The sequence below is a fragment of the Cetorhinus maximus genome, chromosome 9, assembly GCF_964194155.1.
Source record: "Cetorhinus maximus chromosome 9, sCetMax3.hap1.1, whole genome shotgun sequence".
Taxonomy (NCBI): domain Eukaryota; kingdom Metazoa; phylum Chordata; class Chondrichthyes; order Lamniformes; family Cetorhinidae; genus Cetorhinus; species Cetorhinus maximus.
Window position 1 is genome coordinate 24,095,761 of NC_135887.1, and position 27,393 is coordinate 24,123,153.

The 27,393-nt window shown below is 46.1% G+C and overlaps 2 protein-coding genes across 5 annotated transcripts in view; one reads left to right on the forward strand and one right to left on the reverse strand.

Moving 5' to 3' along the window:
• The window catches only part of LOC144684467 (Na(+)/citrate cotransporter-like), a 29,044-nt gene extending 27,264 nt beyond the window's left edge, over positions 1 to 1,780 (reverse strand). For all 4 annotated transcript variants that reach the window (XM_078548276.1, XM_078548277.1, XM_078548275.1 and 1 more), the window contains exon 1: positions 1,450 to 1,780. In XM_078548276.1, the coding sequence (XP_078404402.1) occupies positions 1,450 to 1,551 (102 nt within the window). In that variant the 5' untranslated portion in view covers positions 1,552 to 1,780. The remainder of the gene's footprint in view (positions 1 to 1,449) is intronic.
• A 17,516-nt stretch (positions 1,781 to 19,296) lies between these two features.
• Positions 19,297 to 27,013, forward strand: LOC144684169 (thiosulfate sulfurtransferase GlpE-like). The gene is made up of 3 exons (XM_078547829.1): positions 19,297 to 19,654; positions 26,135 to 26,243; positions 26,561 to 27,013. Exons 1-3 carry the CDS (start codon positions 19,544 to 19,546, stop codon positions 26,827 to 26,829), a joined length of 489 nt encoding a protein of 162 aa, XP_078403955.1. The 5' UTR covers positions 19,297 to 19,543; the 3' UTR covers positions 26,830 to 27,013.
• The last annotated feature ends 380 nt before the right edge of the window (positions 27,014 to 27,393 follow it).

Sequence of the window (27,393 nt, forward strand, 5' to 3'; positions counted from 1 at the left end):
GGGTGGAATGTGGGAGTCCGGACAGGAGACTGATGGGAAAGTTGAGGAAACAGAAGTCAAGTTGCAATGAGTACACTCACTGCAAGAACCAACCTTTGTTGTAGACAAGTCCCTCCACCCCACAAAAATAAATTGCCCGTTGCCCCCACCCCTCCTCTCCTAGAAGTGGAACAGGCCAATCAGTGCCAGGCAGCCAATTGGGTCATTGGCAGTGCCCAGTGACTTGGTGGTTGTGACACTGGGCGAGCAGTTCAGAGGCTGCAAATTGAAATCCCATTGGCTAAGTGATGCATTAAATGGGAGGGAGTTTTAATCCCAAGAATAAAAATCTGATCATAGAAACTGACAGATTGTTGAACAGACCCAAAGGGGTTACTAGCGTCCTGTAAGGAAGGAGAGTAATGAGCCCCTGGTGTCACCCTACGTGTGACCCCAATCTCACACTGCCTTGACTCTTGATGCCCTCAGGGACAACTAGTGATGGACAGTAAATGCTGCCTTGATAGGGCCACCCACATCCGAGAACACAGAAGAGAATGACACTCTCTCTGTATATAGACAGCAGAGATACCAGGTTATTGAGGATAATCTGTGCAGATCAACAAGAGCATAGAAATGACTGGACAATGGGAGCACAGACCATCTAAACCTGCCTCTAGTCTGCTGGTACAAAGATAATAGAGTAATTGACCAATCAGAGTGACCAATCTCTATCAATGAGTCTACAGCAGAGCCGGACATGAGGCGAGGAAACCACCCATAGTGGGGGAGAGATTCGGGAAATATAGATCCAAACTCACCTGTTCCTCTCAAGGTTCACCGAGCACATGTCAGGTCTCTAATAACTCATATACTGCACCCCAAAATATTATTTTCTGAAAGAAATTTCAATAATTCACACGTGAAGAGATCAATATTAATTGTTTCCACCTTCTCGCATGGGAATCTGTTTCTGAGTGACCACACGCTCCCTGAAATACTGACCCCAATCTTCACTGGAGTAGGATTTCCCATCGGGGGTGGGGAGGGGGCAATGGGAGATTGAGGCAAAGATGACAGGGGCAGTCGGGGGTTAGAGTGGGGAAGAGATCACAGGGGAGAGTGATCACAGAGAGAGACCGTGGGGGGAGAGATCCTGTGAACTCTCCGGCTGAAAGTGCAGAGAGTGTTTTACAGATTGAGTCCCTCCTGTTAACGAGCCAGTCCAAACTCAGCTCCTTCAGCACTTTACAATTCCCAAAAAATATTCCAAGAAAAACATCCCTTCACATTTTCCAAACTGCTCCTAAAATCTGAGATTTCACTCACACACACACACACACACACACACTGCCATTCTGGATTTCCGTCTTAAATTGCAAGTTGTTTTAATATAAAGCACAGTTTACAGTTGTTTCTAACTATTGTTAGATATTCTGAACTGTATTTCAAGGTGGAAATGGAACTTACTGGGGTCCGAACAACAATGGGTAAAGGCATGAAGAGTATCACAGGGAGAACGAGCAGCAAAGGATCCCTGTAGTTACGAAGTGGTCTCAGACAGGACTGCATTGTAGATGGTCAGTGGCCGAAGCCTCTCCACTTACTGACAATCCACTCGAGTGACCATCACTAGCTTCAAGATCCCAGTATAATAACTTCTCCAAAAGTTGATCTGTTTTAACTCTCAGTGATCCACTGACCAGTTTAACCTATTCTGGTTATTATTAACCAACTGTCTCCTGGTCCCTGTTCAAGGATAGTAAAGTCCTGGTGGGGGTTGGGGCTGGTGTGTAGTCAAAGCCCCCGAGCCGGATTTTACCTGTAGCAGGTAATTCATTACCCGCCCCGGGAGGGTGGCCTGCAACTTTAAGGGCGGAGGCCCCGCCCCCAGAGTCTGTCAGCCAATCAGCCCTTCAGACTCAGCAGCGCTGCCAGTGCTCACTTCAGGAATTGCAACTGCAGGGGGGTGTCTTTGGTGAGGGAAGGGGGTGTGTGTTTGGTTAGTGCTGGGCGGTGTTACCATGGAGACGGTCCTTTCCACCTGAGGTGGGGGGGGGGGATTACCACGGGCAAACGAGGGACCCCCGCCCCAACCACTCCACAAGGAGGCCGCCATAGTTCATCAGGCAGTCTCCCAACGTGTCAGAGGACCCACTCCCACCTAGCCCTCCTCATGTGATCATCTTTATGCCCCTATTTATAAAGCCCTTAAAGCCCAGTGTGCCTGGGCTTTATTAAACACTTCCTAAACCTGCCCTGCCACATTCAATGATTTGTGCACATATACCTCCAGGTCTCTCTGTTCCTGCACCCCGTTTAGAATTCTATCCTTTAGTTTATAATGCCTCTCCTCGTTCTTCATACCAAAATGAATCTCTTCACACTTTCATCTGCCATTTGTCTGCCCAAGCCTGTATATATCCTCTTGAGGTTTATCACTATCCTCCTCACGTTTCATAACACTTTCAAATGTTGTGTCACTTGACGTGTGAACTTTAAGTACATCCTTCCTATTTGCCAATTTTTGGCCAATCAGTGTTTCAGTTGTTTCCTCTTTCACCATGACTCTGGCAATGTTTCGGGCTGCCACCATGTTTTGCACTGTCACCGTGATTTGGCTTGATGCCCTTTATTTGTATTGTCTACTGGCTGAATGAGGCTCCTTTTACTTTATGGGTGACTTGGAAATAGTCGGTCTTTTATTTTTCTCAAAACTGTTAATTTACACTATTTACATCCAAGACCTTAACACAGACTGCTCTGTGTCTTATTCCCTTGGAGTCTCTTGATCACCTGATCCTAATGTCATGCCTGCATCATCAATAACATCATTGTCTAATTAACATAACCATTAACCCCTTACTCGACATCTCCCACTTAAGTATGATCTCAAAACTGTTACATTATTTTGTTAGACTATTTACATTCTCACCATCTGTTAACCTCATGTACTGTTTATAGTTTCCATCCAAATCCTACCCCCCGCCCCCACCCACTCTCCAAGTCATCGTCACCCAAGACGTCAATCCCTAGCTTTCAGCCCCCTCGGAGGACATGTAGGACGTTTGTGTTCTGTTATCTTCTCCATGGAAGGCAAACACATTGGTGGCTTGGGACAGCTGCTTCTCACGACTGCTGGCTCCTGGGCTCAGACTCTTACAATCACCTGAATGTAAAGGCAGTGAAAATCAATCAAGGAAGAACTGATTGAAGAGTTTTTCAATCCTCCAGGACTGGAACGATCACAAACCCCCTGAAAAAGGAGACAACGAACTGATATTCTCTCTCTCATCTCCTTCGGTAGTGCCCTCTGGGGAAAAGTTAAAGCACCAGCTGGAGAAAGTGAAGCACTTTCAGCTCCTATAAAGAACTTTGAAGATGTATCTTTCACTGCTGCTGTGATGACAAGAAAAGTGTTCAATGCCTGAGACATGAATAAATCTGGTAGACAAGAAGAAGAACGAAGAACATCCTGAAGATACTTCAGGATACAAGGGGAGGAAGACTTCCCTACTCCCCTGGGGTAGGGATTTCACTTTCTGTAAGTAGTGAGATCATTTCCATGCTTGCTTCAGCATGAGGCTGCTCCACTGCGGACAATGAGATCACAGGGTCAGCAGGAGAGAGTAGGATTGCATCATCATCAACAATGGAATTAATAGTTGTTTGGTAGTACAGAACTTTGGTATTGCTGAAAAAAGAGACACGTCAAAGTTTTTCATCTTGCACTCATCAGGACACTTTGCAATAATACCAATATAAGGGGAAAACAACAATTTATACTGTATGTGAAGAGAGTGCTGATTGGTTGGCAAGTGGATTCTGATTGGTAGAGGCATTGCTATGGAGAATGCACCAGTGATGGTGACTAACAGTTAACTACCAAGCATTGTTTGAAAATTAAACCAGGTAGCTTGACCCTGATTGGTCAAGGAATTGTCCTAAGGAATGAGTCAGCGAATGACTGTCACTTACTTTGTTTAGCTGAAAAAGATGGAATGTGTGTACGTGTTCTTTCTGTCTGCAAAGAACAGGGACGCGTGTATTAATATATGTAGCTTCCAGGACACACAAATGCATAACACTGCGAGCCCAACTGACAACCTTAAACTGGTTGTCAATGTAATTCTCGGCACACTGAGGATTATTTAGCAAATGTTGTCCAATCGCGGAATCACATCTAGTGTTGGACACTGTGTTTTGAGTTTTGCAAGCACAGGCTGGTTGGGTACGGTCTCTACCTTGCCCATTGTGAACAGCAGCTGGGGCATGCTGTTTGATACAATCTGCCAGTCTTTGGAATGTGTGGCCTCCATACCTTCATCTCACCCTCAGCAAACTTCCCACTGGAGTGGAGCTAAACTACAGAACAATGGAAACCCATTCAACCTCCACCCCCTGCAAGCCAGATCCATGGTCATTCCATCCTCTGTCATTGAACTACAGTGTGCAGATGATGCTCGCGCCTGCGCACACTTGGAGGCCGAGCTCCAAACCATCATCAGCACCTTCGCCGAGGCGTACGAGAGCATGGGCCTTACATTAAACATCCGTAAGACAAAGGTCCTCTACCAGCCCGCACCATCCACACCGTACTGCCATCCACCTACCCCCACTCCCCCCATCCAACCCCCCCCCCCCCCACTGCCCCCCAACTGGTTATGAAGATCAGTTACGAGGCATTGGACAATGTGGACCACGTTCCATACCTTGGGAGCCTACTGTCAACAAGGGCAGACATCAACGACGAGCTCAACGCCGCCTTCGATGTGCTAGCACAGCCTTTGGCCACCTGAGGAAGAGAGTGTTTTAAGACCAGGACCTCAAAACCAGCACCAAGCTCACAGAGCAGTAGTGATACCTGCCCTTTTTTTTTATTTATTCATGGGATGTGGGCTTCGCTGGCTGGCCAGCATTTATTGCCCATCCCTAGTTCCCCTTGAGAAGGTGGTGTTGAGCTTCCTTCTTGAACTGCTGCAGTCCCTGTGGTGTAGGTACACCCACAGTGCTGTTAGGAAGGGAGTTCCAGGATTTTGACCCAGCGACAGTGAAAGAATGGCGGTATATTTCCAAGTCAGGATGGTGAGTGACTTGGAGGGGAATTTCCAGGTGGTGATGTTCCCATCTATCTGCTGCCCTTGTCCTTCTAGATGGTAACGATCGTGGGTTTGGAAGGTGCTGTCAAAGGAGCCTTGGTGAGTTCCCAGTGCATCTTGTAAATGTTATACACTGCTGCTACTGTGTATCGGTGGTGGAGGGAGTGAATGTTTGTGGACGTAGTGCCAATCAAGTGGGCTGCTTTGTCCTGGATGGTGTCGAGCTTCTTGAGTGTTGTGGGAGCTGCACTCATCCAGGCAAGTGGGGAGTATACCATCACTCTCCTGACTTGTGCCTTGTAGATAGTGGACAGGCTTTGGGGAGTCAGGAGGTGAGTTACTCCTATATGGCTCAGAGATGTGGACTGTGTACAGCAGACATCTCAAAACTCTGAGAAGTACCACCAGCGCTGTCTCCGCAAGATCCTGCAAATCCATGGGCAGGATAGGTGCACCAACATCAGTGTCCTCATTCAGGCCAACATCCCCAGCATTGAAGAACTGACCATGCTCGATCAGCTCCACTGGGTGGGCCACATCGTCCGCATGCCTGACATGAGACTGCCGAAACAAGTGCTCTACAAGGAGCTTCGACAAGGCAAGTGAGCCCCAGGAGGGCAGAGGAAATGCTTCAAGGACACCCTCAAAGCCTCCTTGAAAAAGTGCAACATCCACACCAACATCTGGGAATCCCTGGCCCAAGACCACCCGAAGTGGAGGGAAAGCATCTGGGAAGGAGCTGAACACCTTGAATCTCATTGCCAAGGACTAGCTGAAGCCAAGCGTCGACAGCAAAAGGAGCACATGGCAACTTGGGTACCCAACCCACCCATTCCCCCTACCACTGTCTGCCCCATCTGCGACAGAGACTGTAGGCTGCGCATTGGACTCTTCAGTCACCCGAGAACTCATTTTTAGTGTGGAAGCAAGTCATCCTCGACCCCGAGGGACTGCCTAAGAGAGACATACCTAGCATCACACTAGTACTGAAATTCAGATACCACGTTACTCATTTCTGTGATAGGCAGAATGTCTTTTTAGCTTGAAGGCAGCACCCTGTTAGTGGCAAATACCACTTGTGTTGCTACTGCATAGTAGCAGCGTGAAACAGCTAGCTTCACCTGTTGCCCAAATTTTTGAGATACCTTGCCCTTCCAGGATAATGTGAGGTAGACTGGGCACTTCTCAGGGTTGAAAGTGACGGCCTTAGGCCCGTGCATGGGTTTGCACAATATACAGCGCAAAATGATCTGAACAGGATGATCATTATCTCACAGGATGTCTTTGACACGTCCTATTTCAGCATCAAACTTGCATGGTGAGCAAATGGCTTGGGCCCTATTTACAAGGTTGACATTAAAGGCAATGTTATAGCGATTGGAACTGTAAGAATCCCAATGCGTATATTGACTAATGAAGGTAGGCATGCGGTAGACCATGGTAGAGAATCCCCTGGCAGACTTCTCAACTGGTATGTCAAGGAAAGGGAGTTCATTTGACTGCTCCATTTCAAAGGTGAATTTGAGCACAGAGTGGAGCACATTAAGACATGTAAGGAAATTATTACACGCTGCTACAGATTTAAATATAGCAAACGTATCATCCACATATTGGAAATGTGCAAGTGCTAGGATGTTGGGTGTCATTCCATCGAAGACCCATTTCTTATGGAACCCAACAAAGATGTTTGCGAGAGCTGGGTTAGAGGGTTCCCATGCTAACACCATCTATTTGGGCATACATGGTGTCACTAAAGTTGAACTCAACTACATGAGTTGCGGGGTTCATGCAAGTTTGTTGTTTTCCCCTATATGGTTATTCTTGCAAAGTATCCTGATGAGTGCAAGACAAAAAGCTTCGGTATGTCTCTTTTTTCAGCAATGGAATTAATCTCCAGACCGGGATGTAGAGGAAGTTCCTGCGTAATACTGTTTAGGTCCACGTGTGAGCTGCAGCTTACATTTGTACAAACGAATAAGCTCTGAACTTTCACAATTGGTTTGATCCAACTTGGAATTAAGCATCTCATTCTCCCTGGATAGATTCCTGCTGGCTGCTTGCAATTGTTGATTGCCTGTCATCGGTGGACTCAGTGGAATAAGTCGACAAATTCAGCTCTTTGTTACCTTCTTCAACGAAGGGATGATTCCCCTCAATAGAGGCAATAAAGTCTTCACAGGCATTGGCAGTGGAATCCAAACAGTGTAAGTAAGATCTAGGACTTCTTCTTCCAACAGATCAGCTGCTTCTGCAGTGGCTTCATTCTCTTGAGCTATGGCCCAAAAGAGCCACCAAGGTCTAGAAGCTCTTCTAGTGGATGGTCACCATCTTTGTTAGTACATCCTGTTTCCACCCCCTTTTAGCCTGTCTCCAAAGTGAAGTCAGAGATCTGCAATCTCCTATGGTCCAATGGATGGTGTTTACTCAGTAAAGACCGGCTCACTGCGTAATGAGTCAACTTCAATTTCTGCTTCAGTTTGAGCTTTCCCAGTCCTCAGAACACCTTAGGAAATTCATCCCTGAGAATCGCTCCGCTGTCATCTAGTGTTACCTCGTTGACCTTTTGTAGAAGGTCAACTCACGAACACACTGTCCAGCTGAGCAGAGAAATTTGCTGGTTCCGTAAGATATAAAGAGTTTTGTTAGTTTCTTTACCTTCATACCTAAGGGTTGTGGTGAACTGACCCTTCACTTTGAGGTCCGTGTGCCCTGGCCCCCGTAACTTTATTTTAGATGACTGGATTTCTACTTCCTTGAGCCAGTCCTGAAGCTAGCCCCATTTGTCCAATAAGACTCTGACCCCAACCTTGGTGTCCAATTTAAATTCTGTTCTGTATCCTTGGCCTTCCAGCTCTACAGAGCAGAAGTGCTTATCAGGAATCCTTTATTTCTCCTTGGAAATTGTTGGGTTGAAATGCTGTATTTCCAATTTCCTGGACTTCAAAATGGTGTCATGATGATGTGATGTGTGCATGTGTAATATTAATCTTTAATTTCATTGGCCAGCCAAATATATATTTAACCTCTTTAACAGGACTTTCTAAAATAAAGAAAGACACTGACTTAAGATGGCTGCCATAGGTCACCTGACATACCTGGCATTACAGTTTCTGGAAGGTTCCAATGTGGATCACAATTAAGACATGCCAAGGCAAACCTCCTATGGAATTTCACACCTGCTGATGCCAAGAACTATTTCAAAGATGAACTGTAACTTGAAATTGGCTCTCACCATTTTATTTTTTTAAAGCTACTTTTCTGGCTGAGGTAGGAAGTCTATTGGGACAACGGCTATATATATAGGTGTTCTTCCTGGGTTATCATAGGGAAGCATGATCTATTCAGAAGTGATGGTTGGGACATTAAAGAAATTAATCACCTAGGTCATAGCACAATAGCCAAGGTATGCCTAGACATGAGCTAATCAATTACCATCTGTGAAATACCCAAATCATTATGAGGAGAGAGGTCATGTGGCCAGAATAATTATTTTGAAATGTCTTTTATTACAACACCCCGGTTGTAATTGGGCAGTCTACAATAAGACGTCTAATGAAGCATTACCACCATCTCTCTCCCCTCTGTTCTCAACTTAGGAGCCCTATCTCGGTTACATTATAGAATCCATCACAGAGATAGAGATTTTCAATCAATAAGAACTTCAGGTACAATAACGTCGATTTTTGGAAAGGTGGGTTACAGTTTAAAAGAGACTGTCTCCAGAAGTTGTGATTTACTTCAGCCTCAACCCCACTGGAATTTCAAGACCACTGTGGAAAAACACGAATAACAGTGAAGGACTCATAAACAGTGAACTCTCCTTTTTTTCCCTTTTATCATTGAGTCTTAATTTGTAAGTTTGCATGCCTGTCTGTGTGTGTTGTGAAGGTCAAGACATGAGTTTTAAATATCTTTACATATTTACCTGAGTGGGTTTTTAGCACAATAAACACTAACCCCTTTGTGTTTAAATTCAAGGAAGCCCGTTGGACTGAATTCTTTGCAATCAGCTCATAAATGGTTAAATGCAGACACTGAATTAATACCTTCATCCTTATAAATTACAAAAACTCATACCTTCATCCTTATAAATTACAAAAACTCAGTTACAGTCAAGGTGTAGGGAAGAAATGCCAAGTCCTGACATCATGTCTCCACCAGTCGTAACATTGGTTGGAAGCTGGTTCCGACCTTCTTTCTTTAAATTGTGCCTTAGTGCTGCAGAATTGATTAAAACGTCCAGTTTTGCCTCAGAGAAAGAATTCGGCTCTCCCTGCTGAGCACTCATCATGGTGATGCTGCATTTTAGTGCCACATCTGCAACATTTTAAAACAGTTGGAAGGGTTCTTCCCGGCCTTTCGGCAGCTTTGGTGGGCTTTTTTTGCAGGCTTTTCAGTGCATGGGGTTCCCAACTTTGGGCCTACATACTAGATCGGCCCTTCCGGCTGAAGTACACCCTGATTCTGATTTCGCAGCTCCACTTCCCTTGCAAACTGTTTGGCCTTCTCTAGTGTTAAATCCTCCTTGGTTTGCAAGAGGACCGCCAGCACCTCATCGAACATTTGATTACAATGTGGTCACAAATTAAATCACATTTCAAAGCTCTGTCGCTGAAACTACTGGCCAGTCTAAACAAGTTGTTAATAAATTAATCGATGGATTCACCTGGCCTCTGGCTCCTCTCGTTGAATCTCACCCGTTCAATAACCAGATTCGTCTTAAGGCTGAAGTAATAATTGAAGGCCCTCAAAACCTCCTGTAGGACGCGGAGATCTCCTCGACTCCTTATCTCACCAGGACATTATCCGCTAAGGTCCCAATCACATTCAAAATAATAGTGACCTGGTGTTTTTGTGCCCTCACTGGTAAGCCTGAAGCTGTTTGGCACCTTTCAGACAGTTGCCAATAGTGCTCCCATCTCTGTACCTGCTGTGGACCCTCAACGTGTTGGAAAGGTTGTGAAAGGGGTAATGTCTGTTCAATGGCTGTAACCATCATGAGTGCTTCATTCACTATCCCTATCAGGATACACCTTATTTCTGTTCTTCTTCTTTGTGAAGTTGAGCTGTTCCTAGGTCTTCACTCATGGATTATCAATCTGGGGTCTCAGTTTCCTTAACCTGCAGCCTCTGCCACTATGTTTCGGGCTGCCACAGTGTTTGCGCTGTCACTGTGGTTTGGCTTGAAGCCCTTTACTTGTATTGTCTTCTGGCTCAATGAAGTTTCTCTTACTCTATGAGTGATTTGGAGATAGTTGGTATTTAGTTTTTCTCAAAACTGTTTATATACACTATATACATCCAAGGCCTCATGGTAAGTACAATGTTTTCTGGACACAGAACGTTCTGTGTCTTGTTCCCTTGGAGTCTCTTGGTCATCTGACCCTGATGTCGTACTTACATCATTACTAACATCATTGTCTAATTAACATAACCATTAACCCTTTACTCTACAGACAGCATCTTCTTCCTTGGTAAAGACAGGTTGAAACCTTCATTTAGTACCTCAGCCATGCCCACTACCTCCATGTGTAAATCGCCTTATTGTTCCCTGATCAGCCCCCCACCCCCCACTCCCCCACTTTTACCATCCTTTTACTATTTATATGCCTATAGAAAACTTTGGATTCCTTTTATATTAGCTGCCCGTCTCTTCTCTTACCCTCGCTTTGCCTCTCCTATTTCCTTCTTCATTCCCCCTCTGAACATTCAATTTTCAGCCTGGTTCTCACTAGTATTATCCACCTGACATCTGACATGCTCACCATTTTTTCTGCTTCACCTTCCTCTTCATCTTATCTCGTTTGTCATCCAGGGAACTCTGGCTTTCGTTGCCCTATCTTTCTGCCTCGTGGGAATATACCTCGACTTTACCCAAACTATCTCCTCTCTAAAGAGAGAGCCCATTGTTCATTTTGCCTAATCTAGGATTACAAGTTAACCTGGGCCAGATCTGAAGCTGGACTTGCCCCTGTTAATTAGTTTTACTCCGGATTGCTCCTTGTCCTTTTCCATAGCTAACCTGTCCTGTCCCTGTCCCCCAAAAGTGCCCCTACTGACACCTGATTCACTTGGCCCACCTCATTCTCCAGTACCAGATCCAGCATTACCTCCTTCCTCATTGGAATGGAACATACTGATGTTGAAAATTCTCCTGAACACACTCTAGAAACTCTTTCCTCTCTCTGTCCTTTACACCATTAGCACCCAATCTATCTTCTGATAATTAAAGGCTCCCGTTCTAACTACATTACTCTCTGTAAATTCCCTGCAAATAAATTCTTCAATGTCTTTCCTGTGAGTGGGTGGCCAATAGAATACACCAGGGGCAGAATGTTTAGATCGGTGGCGCGGGTGCGATTGGCAGTTCGGGGATTGGCCGGGGTACAGACCGCTGACCGCGATCAGACCCCAACCGTGATTTCATGCTAGCTGGCCAATTAATGGCCAGCCAGCGTGAAACACGCGCTGAGAAGCTCAGCGTTGCTGGGGTCGGGGTGGGAAGAGGGTAGCCGCTGATGTCAGCGCGGGTGAGCACCGACAGAAATCTCCCTGAAGTCAAAAAACGTCCAAACACCACAATCAGTCACCTGAACATATACACGTTAAAAATGCTGTCCATAGGTTTTTCTTTTTCTTTCATTTAACAACAGAAACCTCATGCCACTCATGGATGAGGTTTCATGAAAAATACAAAGTCCGCCTGGTCGATTCTCCCATCCGCCAACCGTAAGGTTGGACGGGCAATGTAAAATTAAAGACAATTGCGTCATTGGCTGCTTAATCGTCGGCAGGTGCACTTCCGACTTTTGTGTGTGCCCGCTGACCAAAATATTGAGCGAGCGCAGGATGACGTTGGGGCACTCGCCCGAGGTCATCTCGTGCGGTTTTTCACGTTGGAGCGAGTCGGGTGCGCGCCCGCCCACCGAGCTAAAAATTCTGCCCCAGTTGTGTAATGTACCTCGATTGTTACTCAGCTCTAACCAAATAGATTCTGTTCCTGTCCCCTCGAGCACAGTCATATTCTCCTTCATCAATACTGCCAGCCCTCCTCCCAGCATCACCAGCATACAAATCAAGCAATATAGCGAAGGGTTAAGGGCAAAATTTTTAGATGATAGAAATGGGCTTGATCTGGGGTGGTGGGGGCGGGGGTGCAGAAATGCAAAGATCGAGGGCTGTGAAGGGAGAGCAGATAGGGAAAGATTTACTCTGTTGTTACGACTGCAGCTGATGTTGTGCTGAGCAAGCTGGATCTCAGATTAAAATCCATCTCAGCCGATCATAACTTTTTTTCTGTATTGTAGAAATGAGGAGAGAAAGCTACTGAACGCAAAAGCACAGGGCTCCAGTGAAAATTTGAAGAATTAAAATGCGCATTAACAGAAAAGGAAAAATGAATAAAACTTTTTTTTAATTCATTCACGGGATGTGGGCTTTGCTGGCTGGGCCAGAATTTATTGCCCATCCCTAATTGCCCTTGAGAAGGTGGCGGTGAGCTGCCTTCTTGAACCGCTGCAGTCCATGTGGTGTAGGTACACCCACAGTGCTGTTAGGGAGGGAGTTCCAGGATTTTGACCCAGTGACAGTGAAGGAACGGCAATATATTTCCAAGTCAGGATGGTGAGTAACTTGGACAGGAACTTCCAGGTTTCCATCTATCTGCTGCCCTTGTCCTTCTGGAAGGTGCTGTCGAAGGAGCCTTGGTGAATTCCTGCAGTGCATCTTGGTACACACTGCTGCTATTGTGCATCAGTGGTGGAGGGAGTGAATGTTTGTGGAAGGGGTGCCAATCAAGTGGGCTGCTTTGTCCTGGACGGTGTCAAGCTTCTTGAGTGTTGTGGGAGTTGTACTCATCCAGTCAAATGGGGAGTATTCCATCACACTCCTGACTTGTGCTTTGAAGATGGTGGACAGGCTTTGGGGAGTCAGGAGGTGAGTTGCCCAACGCAGGATTCCAAGCCTCTGACCTGCTTTTGTAGCCACAGTATTTATATGGATAGTCCAGTTCAGTTTCTGGTCTGATGATAACCCCCAGGATGTTGATAGTGTGGGATTCAGTGATAGTAATGCCATTGAATATCAATCAGAGATGGTTGGATTCTCTCTTGTTGAAGACGGTTATTGCCTGACACTTGTGTGGCGCAAATGTTACTTGTCAGCACAAGCCTGGATACAGTCCAGATCTTGCTGCATTTACACATGGACTGCTTCAGTATCTAAGGAGTCGTGAATGGTGCTGAACATTATGCAATCATCAGCAAACATCCCCACTTCTGACCTTATGATGGAAGGAAGGTCATTGATGAAGCAGCTGAAGATGGTTGGTCCGAGGACACTACCCTGAGGAACTCCTGCAGTGATATCCTGGAGCTGAGATGACTGAGCTCCAACACCCACAACCATCTTCCTTTGTGCTAGGAATGACTCCAACCAGTGGAGAATTTTCCCCCTGATTCCCATTGACTCCAGTTTTGCTAGGGGTCCTTGATGCCACACTATGTCAAACACGTCCTTGATGTCAAGGGCAGTCACTCTCACCTCACCCATGGAGTTCAGCTCTTTTGTCCATGTTTGAACCAAGGCTGTAATGAGATCAGGAGCTGAGTGGCCCTGGTGGAACACAAACTGGGTGTCAGTGAGCAGGTTATTGCTAAGCAAGTGCCGTTTGATAGCACTGTTGATGAGCCCTTCTATTACTTTACTGGTGATTGAGAGTAGACTGTTGGGGCGGTAATTGGCCAGGTTGAATTTGTCCTGCTTTTTGTGTACCGGACATACCTTGGCAATTTTCCACATAGCCAGGTAGATGCCAGTACTATTGCTGGAATATTGTCAGGGGCCATAGCCTTTGCAGTTTCCAGTGCCTTCAGCCATTTCTTGATATCATGTGGAGTGAATCGAATTGGCTGAAGACTGGCATCTGTGATGCTGGGGACCTCCGAAGGAGGCCAAGATGGATCATCCACTCGGCACTTCTGGCTGAAGATTGTAGCAAATGCTTCAGCCTTAACTTAAACACACACAATATAAAAGATACGCAGTTAGAAAAAAAATCTTCCAAAATAAGCCCCAAAATGCTTTATCAAACATACACAGTCAAACACTAGGATAAAAACAAAATACTGCGGATGCTGGAAATCTGAAATAAAAACAGAAAATGCTGGAAAAACTCAGCAGGTCTGACAGCATCTGTGGATCGGCACTTCTATCTCCTCCCTAAAATCCACAAACAGGACTGTCCCGGCAGACCCATCATGTCAGCCTGTTCCTGCCCCACAGAACTCATTTCTTCCTATCTTGACTCCATTCTCTCTCCCCTTGTTCAGTCTCTTCCCACCTACATCCACAATTCTTCTGATGCCCTACGTCATATCAACAATTTCCAATTCCCTGGCCCCAACCGCCTCCTCTTCACCATGGATGTCCAATCCCTCTACACCTCCATCCCCCACTGAGATGGTCTGATGGCTCTCTGCTTCTTCCTCGAACAGAGGCTCGAACAATCCCCATCCACCACCACACTCCTTCATCTGGCTGAACTTGTTCTCTCACTGAACAATTTCTCCTTAAACTCCTCTTACTTCCTCCAAATAAAAGGTGTGGCTATGGGTACCCACATGGGCCCCAGTTATGCCTGTCTCTATGGGGTATGTGGAACATTCCTTGTTCCAGTCCTACTCAGGCCCCCTCCCACAGCTCTTTTTTTGGTCCATCGATGACTGTTTCAGTGCGCTTCATGCTCTCGCCTGGATCTGGAAAAATTTATCAATTTTTCTTCCAATTTCCATCCCTCCATCATTTTCACATGGTTCATCTCCAACACTTCCCTTCCTTGACCTCTCTGTCTCCATTTCTGGTGATAGACTGTCCACCAATTTTCATTACAAGCCCACCGACTACAGCTCCTCACACCCCGCTTCCTGTAAGGACTCCATCCCATTCTCTCAGTTCCTTCGCCTCCGTCGCATCTGTTCTGATGATGCTGCTTTCCAAAACGGCGCTTCTGACATGTCTTCCTTCTTCCTTAACTGAGGTTTCCCACCCACAGTTGACAGGGCCCTCAACCGTGTCCGGCCCATCTCCCGTGCCTCTGCCCTCACACCTTCCTCTCCCTCCCAGAACCATGATAGGGTTCCCTTATCCTCACTTTTCACCCCACCAGCCTCCGCATTGAAAGGATCACCCTCTGCCATTTCCGCCAACTCCAGCATGATACCACCACAAAACACACCTTCTCCTCACCCTCCCTGTCAGCATTGCGTAGGGACCATTCTCTCTGGGACACCCTGGTCCACTCCTCCATCACCCCCAACACCTCATTCCCTTCCCATGACACCTTCCCATGCAATTGCAGAAGGTGTAACACCTGCCCTTTTACCTCATCCCTCCTCACTGTCCAAGGGCCCAAACACTCCTTTCAGGTGAAGCAGCGCTTCACTTGCACTTCCCTCAATTTAGCCTACTGCATTCGCTGCTCCCAATGCGGTCTCCTCTACATTGGAGAGACTAAACACAGACTGGGTGACCGCTTTGCGGAACACCTTCAGTCTGTCTGCAAGCATTACCCAGACCTCCCTGTCGCTTGCCATTTCAACACACCACCCTGATCTCATGCCCACATGTCTGTCCTTGGCCTGCCGCAATGTTCCAGTGAAGCTCAGCGCAAACTGGAGGAACAGCACCTCATCTTCCGATTAGGCACTTTACAGCCTTCCAGACTTAACATTGATTTCAACAACTTCCGACCATGAACTCTCTCCTCCATCTTCACCCCTTTTATAATCCAATTTTTAAAAATTTATTTTTATTTTTTATCCACTTATTTTCATTTTTATTTTTATTCATTTATTCATTGTTTTAACCCCTTTTGTATCCCCTTTTCTATCCCTTCTTCTATCCTTTTACCCCACCCCACCCCCAAAAGGGGCACCTGTTACTCATTCCATGTTGTTCTTTCACGGAATGCTGACCCTTGTTCTGCTATTAACACATTCTGCTTTCTGACCATTCTGTTACTCTCAGCACCTCCTTTAGCCCTTACCACTACCATTAACATTTCCTTTGTCTTGTGTCCATGACATCTTTGTCAAGCTCTCCTTAGCCCCCACCTATCGCTGACCTTCTATCCAGCTTCACCTGCTTAAGGGGGGTGGGCCCTTAAACTGTAGAAATTTCATCACATTTCTGTTTAGCTCTGAAGAAGAGTCATACGGACTTGAAGCATTAACTCTGTTTCTCCCTCCACAGATGCTGTCAGACCTGTTGAGTTTTTCCAGCATTTTGTTTTTATTTTAGTACACAATCAAACTATCTTTTTGGCAACAGCACTTATAGATTCTTAACCATAAAATCCAGGAAATATTACCCAAACCGAGAAATTGCTTTCACTTTAAACAGAAGTACAATCCACGACTTCCCAGAACAAACCCACACTGATGTGGGTTTTCAAAAGGGAGATTTAAAACAAACGGTTTCTCAGGATAAATATTCTCCTGGTCCAGAACTGAGCTGCTTTCTTCATTAAAAAGATTTTCACAGCGTAATGTTCGTGTTTAATGTTTAAGCTTTTTTCTGTAAAAGAACATTTTAGTTAAAAAGAATTGTAATATAAAACCTGACAGTAGGGTGTGCTAAGTCCTGGACGTATTGCCCCCTGGTGGAGAATAAGGAATAAAGGAACTTTCTGTTTCTCATACAGGAAGTTGGAGCTCGGAAGCAGATAGCTGTGTGTGTATTCTTAATTGTTAAGGAGTGACAAAACACTTCACACAGTTTTTCAGCACACTCCAAAACACCAGAGTTGGCCTTCAGTGGGACTCCCCACACAGCAGCTACTACAGCTGAAACCCAGTTTTCATAATCACTTTTTCACCCCTTTCATGTTAGTTTTCCATTCTCTTTAAAAATGTTTCTAAAAGCTCAGGTTCCCAAATATCAAAACCTTTCATGCTCCTATTTTACTTCTATTTTGGATCAATAAAATTTAAAACACTGACTCCTGTTTACTTACAAATCTCTTGTCAAATGCAAATATTCTCACCTTTGGGACCTCTTCAAAATGTAACAGCTACCAATCAATTTCAAAACTTATCCCCAAATGCTAATTTCAATATCTACTCTGTTTCCTTGTAAATGAACACCCACCATAAGGCTTCACTAGAAAGGCCTCATCCCTGAGATTCTACAGACAATCTGACTCCAACAATCTCACCTTTAATTAACCCTGGACACACACAGCTTACCCTTATGTATACAGAATATATACATAAACACAGCAATATAAAAATATTCACATACCATCAAACTGTATCCAGACGGTGCTGTACCTGTCCTGGGAGTGTTTGATGGGGACAGTGTAAAGGGAGCTTTACTCTGTATCTAACCCCGTGCTGTACCTGTCCTGGGAGTACTTTGATGGTGACAGTGTAGAGAGAGCTTTACTCTGTATCTAACCCCGTGCTGTACCTGTCCTGGGAATGTTTGATGGGGACAGTGTAGAGGGAGCTTTACTCTGTATCTAACCCCCTGCTGTACCTGTCCTGGGAATGTTTGATGGGGACAGTGTACGGGGTGCCTTATTCTGTATCGATCCCTGTGCTGTACCTGTCCTGGGAGTGTTTGAAATAGAGAGTGTTCTGTTTCCATATTCTCCGTTCTAATGTCCTTTAGTCAGATTAGCAAAACAAAAATGTGCAGACAATGCTGGGGTGTAATTCTGAATGATATAAATGATGAAATGTGATATTTTTGTGTGAATGTATATGATTAAATTACAATCGCACACCCTGCTTTTGACAAGGAGATGTAATTTTCTGCTCCTTAGCATCAAGAATGATAAGATGCTGTAATCCCCATCCTAACGAGTCAGCACGTGGATCATGACCTATACTTTACCGAACCTCAGCCTTGGCTAATGATCTCTCACTGAGGCCCCACCTACTGTTTAAGAATCAGTTTGTGAGTGGGATGTGATGCTTCATCAGTCGTTGGCTGATTCATAATTCTTGGGTCTGGGTGCTCCTGTCCTCGAGCTGCCCTTCTCCCTTCAGCAGTGTTATTTAATTGCAGTCTAGAGCATGAGTTCTCAAATTCTTAGCTTCTGCGTATCCTCCCCATCGTTATAAATATTCCATCGACTCCCTCATAGGGACAGTGTGGAGGGAGATTTACTCTGTATTTAACCCCATGCTGTACCTGTACTGGGAGTGTTTGATGGGGACAGTGTAGAGGGAGCTTTACTCTGTGTCTAACCCCGGGCTGTACCTGTCCTGGGAGTGTTTGATGGGGACAGTGTAGAGGGAGCTTTACTCTGTATCTAAACCCATGCAGTACTCCTTCATCACTGGCCCTCAAATAGTGCAGCACACCCTCAGTACTGACCCTCTGACAGTGCAGCACGCCCTCAGTATGCCCTGCCAACAGGGCAGCACTCCCTCAGTACTGACCCTCCGACAGTGCAGCACTCCCTCAGTACTTAATTTCCAACTTTCGTAATTTACTGCAGTGTGAACCTTCATTATCTGGTCATTCTCCCATTGCTGTCCGTGGGGTCTTGCTGTGTGTAAAATGCCTGCTGCCTTTCCTACCTTACAACAGTGACTCCATTTCCAAAATACCTCATTGGCTGGAAGGTCTTTGGCCTGGCCTGTGCTGGTGACCAGCCCCATTCACCTCACCCTGTTCGCTGCTCCCTCACTCTCTGAGGGAGTCAGGCATTGCAGGGTGAGTGAGGCACACCCAGGGTCTCTGAGCAACCCCCCTCACCAACGTTCCTCACGGGGACATAAACAATAAGAGCTGGAACTGACCATTCGGCCCCTCCACCTGCTCCACCATTTGGTAAGATCATGGCTGATCTGACTGTGACTTTAAGGCCACTTTCCTGCCTTAACCCTTGCCTCCCTGGTCTGTCTAACTCAGCCCTGAATATATTCAATGACCCGGAGAGAATTCCAAACACAAACAACCGCCTGGGAGAAGAAATTCCTCCTCGTCCCTGTCTGAAATGGGAGCCCTGTTATGTTGTAACCCCCAGTGTCAAACCCCCTGACAATCTTACATATTTCACAAGATCACCTCTCATTCTGCTGCAGTTCAGTGGGTCAGGACCCAACCTGCTCAACCTTTCCTCACAAAGACAAACCCAACTTCCCCAAGCCCGGAACCAGCCTGGTGAAGCTTCTCTGAATCCCACCCAGTGCGAGTCTATCTCTCCTTTAGTGAGGAGAGCAGGACTGGACACAGGGCTCCAGGTACCAGCTCCCCAGCCTGAGCCCAGCGCCCCAATAACCCCGGTGTCTGCGGTCAAAGAGCCGGAGCCCAGAGAGTTCCCGCTTAGTTATTAACCAGAGAGCAGAGAGTGACTGTGTTCAGACTGACCGCGGGGGTGAACAGCGAGAGGCTCAGCCTCCGCCAATATCTCTCAGTCTGGTCCCCGGGGGGGTTGAAGCGGCGGCTGGGACATGGAGCCAGTGAGTGAGTGGATCCGACACCGGTTCCCCGCGGTGGAGAATGTTTGTTCGGACACAGTGGAGCAGCTGCTGAAGGAGAATCGGGAACGGCTGTTGCTGCTGGTGAGTGAGTGAGTGAGTGAGTGGCTCCCGCTCCACCCTCCCAGTCAGGGCAGCTGTTCGACTGGGGGAGGAATCGCTGAGGGATTGGGGGATCTGAGCTGGGGGGGGAGTGGGCAGCTCTTGGTGTTGGACAGGAGGAGGTTGGGTAAAGAATGGGCTGGGGAATGGGGCAGAGATTGTCCCCTCAGAGCCACTTTGCACATGGACATGGCAGGGGGTGGGCAGGAGAATGAACTTCGTCCTCCCTATAGGACATTCTGGAATTGAATTGTGGAAGTGAAAGGTTGAAGTTGCTGCTGCTCCAGTGATAAACACTGGCTGGATGTTGGCCATCCCTTCAGCCTGTTGGTCTGGTGCAGGTTCAGCTGGTTTATCTTAAACTGTTTAAGCCCTGCAGCAAAAAACTGGGCCACAGCAATGTGAGTGCTGAAGATTTTCACTCTTCATTCACTGGGGCCCTCAGATGGGCATTTCCTCCATCAGTAGTTATCCAGTTGCCTCAGACCAGTGCTCAGTGCTTCCCCCAACTCGAACCATCACTTGCCCAACTGAGTCAGGAAAGGCCCCTGCTTCAGGCCGGCCTGTGCTGGGTAACTGCAGCTCCATGGAGTCACTCGTTGGGGCTGGCTTGGCTCTGCCACCTTCACCTGAGGCTTTCTCCGAGGGCCCCTGGGAGTGGAGGAATCAGCAACCGAAACTTGGCTTGCTCTCATTCAGCTTTCAAGGTCTGACCTAATCGAGGGATAAGATTTGAAAATAGACGGCTGTGTGCGAAATGATTAACTGGTGCAGAGCTCTCTGACTGGCCTGTCAATGGAAAGCAGTCCAGGAGATCTCACGGACACAGTACCGTATTTGTTAATAGTAAAAGGGTTGGAGAGGGCAGGTAGAGGGAATCTATTTCCTCTGCTGGGGGGTGTCCAAAACAAGGGGCCTGGTTGGGTTTTGAAATGCAACAGTACCACATGTCCTAAACAGTACCACGTGTCCTAAACAGTACCACGTGTCCTAGACAGTACCACGTGTCCTAAACAGTACCACGTGTCCTAAACAGTACCACGTGTCCTAAACAGTACCACGTGTCCTAAACAGTACCACGTGTCCTAAACAGTACCACGTGTCCTAATCAGTACCACGTGTCCTAAACAGTACCACGTGTCCTAAACAGTACCACGTGTCCTAAACAATAGCACATGTCCTAAACAGTACCACGTGTCCTAAACAGTACCACGTGTCCTAAACAGTAGGACATGTCCTAAACAGTACCACATGTCCTAAGATAAAAGCAAAATAACGCGGTTGCTGGAAATCTGAAACAAAAACAGAAAATGTTGGAAAAACTCAACAGGCCTAACAACACCTGTGGAGAGAAAGACAGAGTTAATGTTTCGAGTCTGTATGAGTCTTCTTTAGAGCTACTGTATTACAGCAACTACTACAGAGTACATGTCCTATCTGGCTTGCTGTAGTCATGTGACCTCTGCCATCAAGGAAATTCTCTGTAAACTGCCATTTTAGATCAGTTCAGTAAAGACGTACAATGAGAAAGCACCGCTGTCCCTGAACTCGAAATATGGTGTCAGAAGTGGTTTTAAAATACAATTTTGAAACCCTGAAAATGATGCCACAGAAAAAGAAGCCGCGGCTCAGATCTCAAATCTGCGAAAAAATGACAAGGAAAAGCAAACACAAACTAAACACTGCAATAAAATACTGGGTGAGTGAACATGGCTGTAAACCTTCCCCTCCTTTCTCTGGTAGAAGTCAAAGGCGATATGTGGCAGAACTGGCAGTTTTTCCACTTTCGTTGGCAAGACTATAAGCTGGCAACAGAGTTAATTAACAAGCCGGAGCTGATAAGAGTAGCCACACTTCTAACACTGCTCAGGTGGGACTGCTATAAGTTGTATTTTACCCTAAATCTAACTGACTAATAAAGGAAACAGACAACAAAGATTTTTAAATCCTTGAATGCACATTTTGAAGCCCGAGTGCACGTTACATATGAACACTGTGTATTCCACACTAGGGCTCAAGGTGAAAAGAAAAGCATAGGTCAGTATGTGACTGCAGTAACACAGATTGCCGAAACATGTGAATTCAGACAGCTAAAAGATGATCTGATTAAAGATCAAATAGTCTTAGGCCTGTGAGACCCCTCAGTGAGAGCAAGTCAACTGAAAGAGGGGAAACTTATGCTCAGGAAAGTGATAGACAAGTAGAAATGCAGAGGTTGTGAAACATCACCTCCAACACATGTATGGCAGAGCAGAGCAGGAGATATATCATGCTGAGATACATTCCAGGCCGAAAGAGCAGAACAGTCGCAGACACAGGGTAAGATGGAAATACTGTGGAGGACATCACACAAAGGAAAAGGATTGTCCAGCATGGGGAAAACAGTGCTTTAACTGCAAAAAGCTGAGTCATTTTGCACACAAGTGTCTGGCTAGAAAGAAGCAAAACAAGCCAATGCTGATGACCACTGGAGAGATGTCAGCCGAAGAGTCTGACGAAGCATAGACACCATTTAACAGGTTGGTTCCGTCAAGTCTATATGTGATAAATAGCTTGTGACTGTTACAATGACTGCAAAGGGGGATGATAAAGTGAATACGAAGTGTCAGATAGACACTGGTGCCTCATGCATCATAATGGCCTTCACAGACCTGTATAAAGTGGCTCAACATGGCAATCTGAAAATGAAGCTCTCGAAAGTAAGGTTGAGGCTTTTTGATGGCACGATACTCATACCAAGAGGACAAAGTAACCTGAGAGCCCAATGCAGTGGCAAGAAGGAAGATCTGCAGTTCCAGCTCGTAGACGGCACATAACAGCTACACATTCCAGCTGAAGCAAGTCTAGAGCTTGGACTGGTAACCCTGAGCGTGCACCCAGAGATCCACAACGGGTCACAGCACACTAAACCAGGAGCTGCTGAACAGATCCTAGAGGAGTACAAAGACGTGTTTACAGGGTTGGAATGTCTACCTGGCGAATATCATCTCAAAGTAGATGAGAGTGCAAAACCAATTCAGCATCAGCCAAGAAGAATTCCAGCTACTCTCAAGTCCAGTCTAAAAAACAAGATAGAAGGGCTGGAAAACAAGGGAGGAATCAAGAGATTGACAACTCCTACAGACTGGATTAGCAGCCTGGTAGCAGTGAAACAACCTGGGAAGCTGTGAGTGTGCTTAGACCCAGAGGATCTAAATAAAGAGCTGAAGAGATCTCACTGCCCCATGCCAACCATCAAAGGAATTTTACCACAACTTGCCAAGGCAAAGATCTTTACTACCCTGGATAGGAAGGATGGTTATTGGTAAGTGAAGCTGGATGAAAGCAGCAGCTTTCTAACGACATTCTGGATACCGTTCGGGAGATACTGATTCTATTTGACATTTCCACAGCTCCAAAAGAGCATCAACGCAGACAGCACGAGATAGTCTGCGATCTTCCCAAAGTGGAAGCCATAGTGGATGATCTGTGAGTCTATGGGTGTGGAGACACAATGGAAGAAGCTATAATTGATCGTGACCATAATTTAATACGACTGCTGGAGAGAGCTCACCAGGTGAACCTGAAGCTGAACAAGAAAAAGTTGCAACTGAAGATGCCTGAGGTTAAGTACATAGGTCACGTACTGACAGCAAAAGGTCTTCACCCAGAACCTGACAAGGTGAGAGCTGTAGCAGCGATGGAGCTACCAGCAGGTGTGAAAGCAGTGCAACTATTTGTTGGATTTGTGAACTATTTAGCAAATATTGTGCCTAATTTATTATTGGAATGTGAACCATTATGCAAGCTCACTGCCAAGGGGGTGCGGTGGTATTGGGGAACAGAACAAGAAGCAACGTTCACTAAAATCAAACAACTCATGATGACAATGCCAGTGCTGAAGTATTATGAAGTCAATGATGAAGTCACCTTGCAGTGTGACATCAGTGAGACAGGTTGTAGAGCAACCCTAATGCAGCATGGACAACCAGTCGCATTTGCATCCAGGGCGCAAATGCAAATTTAGTGACGTTACTCTCTGAGCGAGAAAGAGTGCCTGACATTGTTTTTCCTTGTGAGCATTTTCATCAATACCTGCTTGGGGGAGACAGACTAACAGTGGGGTCCGACCACAAACAACATCAAAGCATTTTTCTCAAACCGCTACTATCTGCTCCAAAACGTCTGCAAAGAATGTTACTTTGTTTACAGAGATAGCATCTGGATGTGACAAAGAAGCAAGGAAAACAGATGAACATCACTGACATGCTGTCAAGAGCAGCACTCCCCATGAAGAAAGTTGAGAGGCTGCAACAGAGTGTGAAATCTTCCAGGTTCAATATGCAGCAGCAGCTCGACATGTTCTTGAAGTCATAAATGCAGCAGAGACATTGAATCTGACTACAAACACCTTGCTCAAATCAAGCAAACTATATAACAAGATGCAGCTGTCCAAGCGCTGCAGGAAGTGACGATTAAAGGATGGCTTGAGAGCATCAAAGACACACTTGTGGTCACAAGAGCACATTGGGCACGCCGAGATGAGTTGACAGCCCAAGATGGCATCTTGTACAAAGGAAATAAAGTCATCATCCCTAAGTAGAGGAGAGATGCTGAAGTGCATCCAAATTAGCCACCAAGTAACTGAATCAAGTTTGAGAAAGAAGAATGAAATTTAAGACCACATAAGCCAGTGTGGTTCTTGCATCAAGCACCAAGCTAGTAAGCTGTTGAAGACACATGACATCCCAGAGATACTATGGATGAAAGTGGGTGTAGACCTTTTCACTATAGCAGGAACTGACTATCTTGTCACCATAGACTATTATTCTAACTACTGGGAGTTAGACCAGCTGACTTCAACAACGACAGGAGAAATAATGGGATTCCTGAAAGCACGCTTCAGTTGTTATGGCATTCCAGACATTGTGATGAGTGTCAATGGCCCTTAGTTCATGAGTGAAGAATTCAGCTGCTTCACAAAGGATTGGGGAATTCAACACAATAGACCATCTCCGCACTATCCCCAGTCGAATGGATAGGCTGAGGCAGCAGTGAAATTCGCCAAATGAATCATCAAGAGATCAAGCAAATCTAGCACAGATGTACACAAGGCAATCCTCGAGTGGAGACACTCACCGGCTGAAGGCACAGAATGTAGTCCATTTCAAAGACTAATGTCACGCTGCACGCAAACTACTCTTTCAATAGCAAAAAAGCTGCTGAAGCCAGAAGTAGTAATAGGCATGAGTGAAAAGATTGAGGTGAAACGGCAAAAAAGCCAAATTTCATTTTGACCAGACTGCCAAGCCATTAGCAGAGCAGAGCATTGGAGAGCCGGTCAAGGTATAAACCTTCTAGGCTCTCAACAGGAATCAGCCCATGTGGAAACGTGGGACAAGCGCAGAGAATTTGTCACCTCGATCACATGCGATGGAAGTGAACGACCAATTATACCAGCATAACTGCAGGCAGATACAAACACTAGTGATAGTGAAGCTGGTTCCTTCATAGTCATTGGCCAGTCAGGGAGAAAGGATCTCAGTCTATGTACTGAGTACAGAATGACCATCAATCCCCTTTGTCCCCAACAACGGAAATAGAACAATAGTTACCACGGTAACAAGTGCCATGGGAACAACACTCTCCAGACAAGAATAATCACCCAGATGAACAGCCAATGACAACGTGCATTAAGAGGCCTGCACGATTTAAAGACTTTGACCGCAATGCAGGGGCAGAGACTGACTAGTAGAACAAACAGTTGTTATTGCATGAGAACAGTGGGTATCTTGGGTAACTCACAGATAAACATGATTTGCATGCAAATTTGCCTTTTGTTCTTTATGAAAAGGGGGATGTTTGGTTTTTGAAATGCAACAGTACTACATGTCCCAGCTGGTTTGCTGTAGTCATGTGACCTCTGCCACGAAGGAAGATCTGTAAGCTGCCATTTTAGATCAGTTCAATAAAGACAGACTATGAGAAAGCACTGCTGTCCTTGAAGATGAAACAGGGGCAGAATCTTAAAATTAGAGCCAGGCTATTCAGAGGTGATGTCAGGAAGCAATTCTTCACACAAAGGGTAGTGGAAATCTGGATCTCTCTCCTGCAAAAAGCTCTGGATCCCTGCAGGTCAATTGGAGGTTTGAAGACTGAAATTGGTAGATTTTTGTTGGGCAAATGTATTAAGGGACATGAAACAAATGTGGGAAATTGGCTTTTAGGTACAGATCAATCATGATCTAATTGAATGGTGAAACAGGCTAGAGGGTCTGAATGGCCTCTGCTTGTGCCAGTGAGTATAGTTGTTTGATACCAAGTCAGTGTTGCTGCAGTGGTTCTGATGCTGGGACTCACTCTCTCACACATCACTGTGAATTTATTCTGTCTGTCAAGTGCTTTGGGACAGTTGAACCAGTTAAAGAGCGTGGAGCGATATTACATACAGAGAAACAGATTCCTGTCTTCCTGTTCTTCCAGGATGTTCGGAGTCCGCCTGAATATGAGATCAGTCACTTACAAGGAGCCGTTCGCATTGACCCAGAAGCCACCAACATGGATCATTTGGTCAAGGATCTGGGCCTGGCAGGTAGGGACAGTCTAACTCCCATCCACGGGTTCTTCACTGCTGTCTGCACAGGATGACAACATCCAGCCTCTGGCCTGTGAGACGGTTAAAGTGCAGACTCTGTCTGCAACAAACAACAAACCAAATGGATCAAAACCCCTGTACAGCCCAGGGTCTTAAATCCAGGACCCATAATCTCTGGACAATCAGCTAATGCAAACAGCTGTTCTTTGTCTACTCTATCTAAACTTTTATTAATATTGCACGCCTCTCTCAACCTCCTTCGTTCTAAGGAGAAAAACCTCAGCTTCTCCAATCTAACTGTATTTTTCTTCCAGGTTCAATGGATAAAACAGTGATCTGTTACTGTACCGCTGGATATCACGGCACAGAGATGGCACAGAGAATCCGCAGCTTTCTGACACAGGATTGTAGGCAGGAGGGGTCCGGATCACTGAAGGTTTACAACCTGGAGGGGGGGCTGGCGAAATGGGCCAATGAGAGAAAAGCCATCGTGGACAGTGAGAATCAGCCCACGAGCCTGGTCCACCCCTACAATACAGAGTGGGCTCAGCTACTGGAGCCAGAGTTCAGGGCCCCAATATGAGTGGACACGGGGAATTAGGCTCCTTTCTGTCCACCTGGATTGTGCTGGTGTTCATTTACTGAGGGGGTCACATCCTGAGACTGCGCAACCTAAAGGGGACTATTGAATTCTGATGCTGAACATGATGTGAGAAGCTGAAGACCGGGTGGATCTCAGAATAAAATAAACCTTTCTGGAAAAACAAGTTTGTTAAGTGTGGAGTCAGTATCTGTTACTACACCCCGCCCCTCATGAAGATGCTGACTCTCACTGGGGTACGGGTCCCACACGCACTGACTCTCACTGGGGTACAGGTCCCACACACACTGACTCTCACAGGGGTACGGGTCCCACACACACTGACTCTCACAGGGGTACGGGTCCCACACACACTGACTCTCACTGGGGTACGGGTCCCACACACTGACTCTCACTGGGGTACGGGTCCCACACACACTGACTCTCACTGGGGTACGGGTCCCACACACACTGACTCTCACTGGGGTACGGGTCCCAGACACACTGACTCTCACTGGGTTACGGGTCCCACACACACTGACTCTCACTGGGGTACGGGTCCCACAC